Here is a 9,204-nt window from a genome sequence, read left to right as displayed (position 1 = left end):
AACGTGTAGCATCGCTTTGGATCGTCAGTCTGTTTAGTCGAACCGCAGCATTCGCTCCTACAACGTCAGCTGCTCGGACTTTAGTTGAGAGTTCAATTTGTTTCTTTTTCCCTAAGTAAGTTGGCCAAGTGTGTTTAGCCAAAAGCCAAAAAAATTAAATAAAATCAAATAGTAATAATAAAAAACTGACAAGGTTTTCGAACAAACCTAAAACTTATCACAAATTTTGAACAAAGTCAAATGTAAATCCTTGCAAATTGAACTTATAAAACGCATAAGAAACTAAACACAAAAAAAAGGAAAGAACAAATAAGAAATCAGATTGCAAACAAATGTTCTTATATAATCTTGTGTATTTAGAAAATGATTTTTTTCTTATATTTTTTTTATACAATTTTTTTCTAAGTGAAAAAGACAGAAACAATTTACGAATGCAGTGTGTTTAAAAGAACAACATTAACGATTTCCCAATTGGAATTTGATTTTTAAATTAATTTTTTTTTACTGTTCTGCATTTTTTGAATCAAATTTTTTTGTTCAATGCCTGCAAAAGACTATAAATAATTGCCCTAGGGCGTATAACAACAACAACGACGACGACAACAACAACTACAATGCAACAACTACATATAAATCAGCAACAGCAGCAACAAGAACAACAACAACATAAGAAGAAGCAGCAGCAGCAACAACAGCAACAATAATCAGGAATACGAACAAAATCGAACAATCTCCGCATGAGACCGCTTTGAGAGCCACAGCCAAGTGTTATATGATCTAAAGAATTTGCTTTTTTTTTTGTATATTTTTTTTATTTTTTCGATCTACAAATTTTAAAAATAAGCTGTGCGCTTATATATGCTCATATGTGCGTGTGTGCCTGTGTGCGTGAGTGTGTGTGTGTGTGTGTCTTCTTACCTTGGCAAAATGGCCAACACTGACAAGCACACTGATACAGATACAGATACAACGATGTGTGTACGTTCCGACTGCGCAGGCGTCTCAAGCCAAGCAGACAATCCCACACCCACCCACGTACACGCACATACACACACACACACACACATACACACATATATATACACACAGTCCCACGCACATGTGATACAGTTACACATACATATAGGCATTCTCGCACTCATATCGGATATATCCAAATCGGTGCTGGAAAATTTCTAAATTTAGTGCACAGCACGAAAACGAAATATTCTTCTTCTTCTCCGTCTTCTTTTTAAATTAAGCAGATTGCTGTTATGTAGTTTCCAAATATTTTCCAATATGTGGCCAAAAGTACAGATTTTCAGTCTAGAAAGTTTGCTAGGAATCGAGAATTGAATTGAGAATAGCGAATTGAGAGATCAAGTTGAACCAGAGACGCAGCTTTGTATCAAACTCTTCAGGATTACATATAATGAATATACATTTATTATATTAATAGTGAGAAGAATTAGTAATGCGATAGATGTTATTCCCATAATATATCTGAAGGTTGATGCTTATGCTGGTAAATTGTTGTGAGCGGATAAACACCAAACACCAAACAGCCAATAATTCGATTTTCTAATCAGACGCTATGATATATGGTAAAATGCAGCTACTTGTTATTTATCAAGTATACGTATTGTATACCATCTAACTCTTTTCAATGTTTTCTCACAAGTTGTTGAACTTGCAGTTAAGTCAGTTTTATCATCACATACATACATTATACATGCATTTTTATTTTTATAAATGCAAGTATATATTCTGACCCAGTTTTTGCAACGCCCAAAAATGCATGAATATATACAATTTGTAGATTCACACACATAATCATTCTTTTAGCCGGACATCATTGCATATTGCTGTCAAAGTTTTTGACAAACGAATGTAACTTTTTTGACAGTTGCTCCTAGTTGAGTTTAGCCGAGTTTGGTTTTATTCAGTTTTGTGTGTTAGATGAAATTCAGCAGTGCCATTGATTTAGTGCCAAGGTACAAATCTGAACGACTCTCGATCGAAAGTCATCGGAAAAGCTCTTTAAGCGCTTCGCATAGTTTCGGTCGTCGTCAGGGAAATTCAATACGCGCATCTATTTTTAACATTTAGCTAGAAAGCCAAAGCATTTCACACAAATCTCAACACAAAAATTAAGCAAAATAAGACACAATTTTATATACACACGGTATATACATATACACTATATATATGTTATATATATATATATATATATATATATAAATATATATATATATGTATGCATGTATAATTTATAAATGAATGTGTGTATGTAAACATATACACAGGCAGCTAGACAGAGAAAAGAGTACATAAAATTAAATAACCGAATTTTGTAAGAGGCGCACAAATTATGATCAGATACAACATTGTCGCCAGCTATAAAAAAAATAAATATGGATCTGTATATATATATATGTATATATATATAAATATATATATATGTGTGTGTGTGTGTGTTTGTGCATATGAATGTGTGTGTCTTATGACAGCATACGGCCACAGATGTATGTATGCTGGTGTTGTATAGATACAGACACAGATACTGCCCTGTATAAATATGTGATGTCTAAATATAGCGCGATATCAAGGCGAAAACAACAATAACAACAACAAAAACAACAACAACAATAGGAGGAGGCTGTTGCTATTTTGGTTTTTGGCCATTGTTGTTGTCGCTGCTGCTGCGGTTGCTTCTGGCGTTGATGCATTTGACATTTGGCACATTACAAACAGTGAACAGTAGCATAACAACAGTGAACTACAGTAACTGTAACAGTAACGAAACATATCTCATCCAATAAATGACATTGACTAACGCGTCTTTTCCTTTCTGCTTTTTGTAGGTTTTTTCAATCCTAAACCGTAACCATGTCCGATGATGAGGAATACACGTAAGTACACGTCCTGGGCAGGCAACAGCAAACATATTAAGTATACGCCAAGGTGGTTACTATTTAATCATACTTCAGTTCAGTTCAGTTCAGTTCAGTCGTAAGTTAAAGTGTGCCTTTTGGTATATTTAAGATTATCGATCTAATCATAGAACTCCCAAATTGGGGAGCGGTTTTAGATTTCTCGACTCAATATGTATATTGTAAGCTGTAACTTCAACCTCGATTTGTTTAACTAAATCACATATACATAAATCTGAACACACCATGCACAGTTGTTTTTAGTTGTGTGTGTGTATATGTTAAGCATTGGGTGTTTACAATTTGTATTATTTTTATTTTTTGAATTTTTTATGGCACATGTTTGATTTGTATTCCTTTTTACACAAATTCTACTTTCATCACACACCCACCTGGACCCGAACCAAACCACAAACCACCAACCACCAAACAACAACCCAACCGAAACCCCAAACCATATGAATAATAACAATAATGAATAAATTATATGCCGGCAAACAACAACCGTTCCCGGCAACATTAATTCCCCAAAACCAAATGTTTGAATCAATCAACTGCTAATGTTGTCGTTTTGTCTCTCTCGAAATCAATAACAAACAACTTTAATACAACAACTCGTACAACTATTTTGCACATACACCAACCAATCGAACCAATCGAACCAAAATGCACCTGTGATATTGTTTTTTGCACAAAACCATACACGTAAATCGTTTAATTACGAACACGTCAGCAGTTCCGAGGAGGAGGAGGTTGTCGAGGAGACCAGAGAGGAGACGTAAGTATTTTTGTGGCCAAACTTAGCAGCTAAATGTCGATTGGTGTTTTTAACAATTATGATTTGATTATGATTTCATACAAAAAAAAATGAATGCTCTATATGTGTGTATTTTATATTTGTATTTGTATTTGTATTTGTATAAGTCCTCGTTTTTTATCTGTTATGCAAAAAAAAAATGTCAATGTGCATTCGTGAAAATTATCCCCCGTAGATTTTCCGTTTTGTGTGTTTGTCTGTGCTTAATTTAGCTTCCTTTTCATTTCCTTTTATCATTATCATTTTGTATATTTATTTGTTTTCTTTTTTGATTTATCGTTTTTGTTTTCAATGTTGTTGTACTCGTAATTAAATCGTATCCTATATAAATACATCAATTATTATTTGCTCAATTTGAACAAATCTTTTGTAAAAAAAAATGTACTGATACACATACCACACATCCACATAAGCAATGAAATCATGTCAAGAAATCACGAAAAAAAATTATAATAATAAAAATTTCAAAATACAAAATTATAACACATCCAACACATATTTCCCTGAACCCCATCCAAGCATCAGAGTAAATTCCAAATTCCAAACAACCATATTGGCAACCGTATGTACATATATAAAGCTATATTTATGTGTATCCCCCACCTATATTATTGCCTACCCCGCCACACCCCCTATTCCCAAAATTTAGTATTTATTTCAATATAAATATATATGTATATGTATTGTATTCGTATTTGTATTCGTACTTGTACTCGTAACATGTCTTTCCCTTTCCTATATAATTTGAAAAATGAATAAAACCATTCAAAATTTCTGAGAAAAAAAGGCAAAAGTAAATTCGTCTATCGCTAGCCTGGCTTCTTGTTCAACCAATTCAGAATTTAAGACATGGATAATTTTAAACCACAATTGTTTTTCTCTCTCTTTCTCCCCATTTCTCTGTTTCTCTTTCTTATTACAGGAAGTAAGTAATTGCGTTACCAAATCATATTCGTATATTTTTTTAAAGACCCGAAATGAATTCATAGGAAAATACATAGTGTGAGATATATATACATATATATATATATATGTATATTACATATATATATATATATATATACATATTTCATTGAATTTCAGAGCGGCTAGGATGCTGCAATAAAACAGATAAAATTTTGTCATCAGTTATTTTCTAGGAAGTTGTTTTAAAATTAAATCATAGTGCATCTGTGTGCAGTCCCGAAAAGAAATATGTGTAAATCCGGAATGTTCGAAACCCAAAACTGTCCTAGTCAGCATTTAGTTCAATTCGTTGCTCGAATACCATTTCCAAAAACAATTCCAAAAAGTTCGAAAAACCTTTCCATTAAATTTTGTACAAAGCACAGCAAAATTGTTTATTTTTGTATGCTCCGACAATAAAACATTCATTTGTGAACGGCACCAGTTCCAGTTTCAGTTTCAGTTTTGAATTTTGAACATTTGTATAAATAGCTTACAGTTCGTTGCTTGGAATTTAGTTTTAGAATTTACAATTTTCAACAACATGCCAGAAAACAACAAACTACAAATACGTACTTACCTTTAATTTATTATTTTTTTTTATACGTTTCATTGCAACATCAATAATTTTTTTTAAATAATTTTGTTTTAAACAAAAAATGTTTTTTTCTTTCTTTTCAAAAATTTTTTTGCTTGTATAAAAAAAATAAATATTTTTGTTACATGTAAAAAAAAAAAAACAAATCTCTCAACCCAACACGTGTTTTTGCGTACTTCATCGTGAATTTGTGCCAAACTATAAATAAAACCAAACAATTTTTGAAACACAAAACCACCAAATATATCAAAACCACCTCCATGTTTGCCTCACGTATAGAAAACCACCTCAGACACCAGCCGAGTAAGTTTATGCCATACGAAATGTGTACAAAATTGATATGTAAAATCTAACCCGTACTAAATTCTTAGTGATATATTAAGCAGCGCCATTATTATTATTATTACTATATATGTTAACCATACTGAATGCTAATCGAATACTCACCAAACTCACCATATGAATGTATGTGGTATGTATGCACTACTCACCACATACATCTAGTACATCTAGACCTAGTTGCATAGGTTACGTACTTTTGTATATAGATTACTTTTACTCAATATGTGCAATACTCATACACCCCATAATAATCTGTATAATATCTATAAAAATTTTAAATATGTTCTTGCCTTACTTTTTGCTTAGTGTAGTCTAAAAAAAAAGGCCGAGTGGCTGCAGCTGCCCAAGTTGGGTTATGAAGTCGCACTGTAGTTGATATTACTAACAATTAAATTGATCTAATGCTTATTAGAGATGGCAGCTAATTGTTAAGTTTTTAACCACTCCAAAAGCATATACATAAATTATGTACCATGTATTTATTTATGTACATATGTATGTACGAGTATACTTATATTAGCATAGCGTACAAGTTTTAATTATTTAAAAAATACATAATACTCAACAAAATTCAAAAGCAACTTGACTTCAATGTAATTAACTTTAGGCATAACTATCTAGATATACTAGTCGTACAGCTTAGTTAGTTTAGCCAGCTAAACTATTTATGATTTTTTGAGGTAATTACTAATTGTTTGTCTTGTTTGATGTGCTGTGCAGAGGTGAGGGCGATCCAGAGTTCATCAAGCGTCAGGATCAGAAGCGCTCCGATCTCGATGAACAGCTGAAAGAATACATCAGCGAATGGCGCAAACAGAGATCCAAGGAGGAGGATGAGCTGAAGAAACTGAAGGAGAAGCAGGCCAAGCGCAAGGTCACCCGTGCCGAGGAGGAGCAAAAGATGGCCCAACGCAAGAAGGAGGAAGAGGAGCGTCGTGTCCGTGAGGCTGAAGAGAAGAAGCAGCGCGAAATTGAAGAGAAGCGCATGCGTCTCGAGGAGGCCGAGAAGAAGCGCCAAGCCATGTTGCAGGCCATGAAGGACAAGGACAAGAAGGGACCCAACTTCACCATTGCCAAGAAGGAGACAGGCGTGGTAATTATATTAAATTCCATCTATGCAGCTTACTGATACACTTCCCCAACCCATTCTCGTATTTTCGTCGTTTCTACCTTTACTTTTTATGTATATCTCGTACTTTCTTCGATTCGTATCCGTTCGTTGCCATTTAAATTTTAATCTCATTTTACACACAAACCCATACACACACATACACACACCACAATCTTGCTAATCTATCATTTGCAATACATGTCTTTCACAATAAAACCGTACCTGTTCCACACGTACCACCGTAACCTGCGACCCCAAACTATAAATTGTTGTTGTTGTAAACCACATGAAAAACAAAACCAAACAATACAAAACAAAAAACAAACAAAAAAACACACAAAATAAACACACAACGAAATGTGTTATTTTAAAATGGAAAAAAATCGAAAATTGCACGCATATAGTTGGGACTGTCGTCCGCCGCCATGGAACGTAACAAGACTAAGGAACAATTGGAGGAGGAGAAGAAGATCTCGTTGTCGTTCCGCATTAAGCCCCTCGCTATCGAAGGCTTTGGCGAGCAGAAGCTGCGTGAGAAGGCCCAGGAACTGTGGGAGCTCATCGTCAAATTGGAAACTGAGAAGTATGACTTGGAAGAAAGGCAGAAGCGTCAGGACTACGATGTAAGTAAAAATAAAACAAAAACTGATAGAACGACTGTTAAAAATACGCTCACTTGCAGTTGAAAGAGCTGAAGGAAAGACAGAAGCAACAGCTCAGGCACAAAGCCTTGAAGAAGGGTCTCGACCCAGAAGCCTTGACTGGCAAATACCCGGTAAGCAATAAGCCCGTCCAGGCACATGTCTACGACTTGAGCAAATTTGACCGTATCTTCAATTTGATTACAGCCCAAGATTCAAGTCGCCTCCAAATATGAGAGACGTGTGGATACCCGCTCATATGACGACAAGAAGAAGCTCTTCGAGGGTGTAAGTATTCGGGTAGCCAGGGCTGATAATTTGCTTGGCCACAGGTTTCTTTTGCCAAACTCTAGCAAAACAATGGGTTGTTCTCTGTATTTTTTCTCTGTGTACTACCTATATAGGGCTATAATACGGTGTATGCGGAAACCATAGAAAAAACATGGCAAGAGAGACAGGAAAGGTTTACTCAGCGCACAAAATGTAAGCGCGCACAAAACAAGACTTTGCGCTCTCTTCAAACTAAATGTTTTATTTATGTTTATTATGTCAACATATGTCTTTTGTACGATTCTGTACTACTCGTACCTGCATACATACTCTGTTCAATGTTTACAAAGGCACCGCCAAAGTGACCAAAAATCTTCACCATTGTGTCAGTCAGTCAGTCAGTCAGTCAGTCGAACAGTCAGTCGAACAGTCAGTCAATCAGTCAGTATATAACGTCGACGTACTGGAATATTACTTATTGGGGGATCTATACACATTACCGTACATACATACAATGTAGCTAACGCTAATATCACACTTGACGTCTATTCTCTTTTATTTCTTTCTATGTCCTGTACACTATATATATATATTTTATAATTGTGAACTGTACTTGTGTGTTTTGAACTGTTTCGTCATACTTGCATAACCTTAAAAAAAACAAAAAACAAAAAAACATACACACAAACGCATACACTTTCGGAACACAGGGCTTCGATGAGATCAGCAAGGATTGTAACGAGAAGATCTGGAACGAGAAGAAGGAACAATACACCGGCCGTCAAAAATGTATGTAAATTGCCTAGCTATACACTTGGTACTGGTATTGTACCGCAGAATAGTGTACCCATTCTGGTGCAAGTGGGTAGTTACACAAATTGTAATTATTACTGTACCGTGGGGAAAACCAGAAAACACTATCAACAGTAATCATTCTGTTCATTGTCGTGCCATGTTTTCCATGTCTATATTGTATTATGTGTGTTTAATCACTGTAACGCGTATATATTCATTATGCTAATGTTGTACTACTTTTCCATATAGCCAAACTGCCAAAGTGGTTCGGCGAGCGACCAGGCAAGAAGGCCGGTGAGCCCGAGACACCTGAGGGTGAGGAGGATGCCAAGGCCGATGAGGACATCGCCGAGGATGAGGATGAGGTCGAGGAGGAGGTCGTCGAAGAAGAAGACGAGGAGGGCGAGGAAGAGGAAGAGGAGGAGGAAGAAGAGGAAGAGGAAGAGGAGGAAGAAGAGGAAGAGGAGGAAGAAGAAGAGGAGGAGGAAGAATAAATAAATAAATAAATTTTTTCGTAAAACTACATTTAAACAAAACCAAAGAAGAAAAAACCAATGCCAAAAAATTTTAATAAAAGTAAAAGAATGAACTAAATAGTTATTATTAGCTTATTCAAAATACTCCAAAAGAAGCAAATATGAAAAGTACCACTTTTTTTTATTGAACAAGAAATGTAAATTTCTTCCAAATAAAACATCAACAACACCAATTAAAAAACGTAAATTAACATAAATCAAGAAATTAAAGTGTCATACCATCATATCTATGAACAA

General features: G+C 34.9%; 1 protein-coding gene across 25 annotated transcripts; it reads left to right on the top strand.

Annotated features, from left to right (window-relative positions):
• Positions 1-9,204, top strand: LOC6565435 (troponin T, skeletal muscle). 25 transcript variants are annotated; one of them, XM_001991085.3, is made up of 10 exons: positions 1-115; positions 2,844-2,891; positions 3,649-3,690; positions 5,552-5,575; positions 6,335-6,707; positions 7,130-7,348; positions 7,408-7,500; positions 7,574-7,654; positions 8,347-8,425; positions 8,681-9,204. In XM_001991085.3, the coding sequence occupies exons 2-10, from the start codon at positions 2,869-2,871 to the stop codon at positions 8,923-8,925; spliced, it is 1,179 nt and encodes a 392-aa protein (XP_001991121.1). In that variant the 5' UTR covers positions 1-115; positions 2,844-2,868; the 3' UTR covers positions 8,926-9,204. The 25 variants fall into 25 exon arrangements, with proteins under 25 accessions (XP_001991121.1, XP_032594298.1, XP_032594305.1 ...); XM_032738407.2 differs by lacking the exon at positions 8,347-8,425 and adding an exon at positions 7,771-7,849; XM_032738414.2 differs by having other exon boundaries at positions 3,646-3,694; positions 6,335-6,704.

The sequence above is a fragment of the Drosophila grimshawi genome, unplaced genomic scaffold (assembly GCF_018153295.1).
Source record: "Drosophila grimshawi isolate 15287-2541.00 unplaced genomic scaffold, ASM1815329v1 contig_1006, whole genome shotgun sequence".
NCBI lineage: Eukaryota > Metazoa > Arthropoda > Insecta > Diptera > Drosophilidae > Drosophila > Drosophila grimshawi.
This window is presented reverse-complemented; position numbering and strand designations above follow the sequence as displayed.

Bases quoted from the DNA above. Each gene is read 5' to 3' on its own strand.
- LOC6565435 (XM_032738403.2), top strand. From the start codon at position 2,869: ATGTCCGATGATGAGGAATACAC. The intron at 6,708-7,129 runs GTAATTATATTA...GCACGCATATAG, and splicing joins CCAAGAAGGAGACAGGCGTG to TTGGGACTGTCGTCCGCCGC. The intron at 7,501-7,573 runs GTAAGCAATAAG...ATTTGATTACAG, and splicing joins CCTTGACTGGCAAATACCCG to CCCAAGATTCAAGTCGCCTC.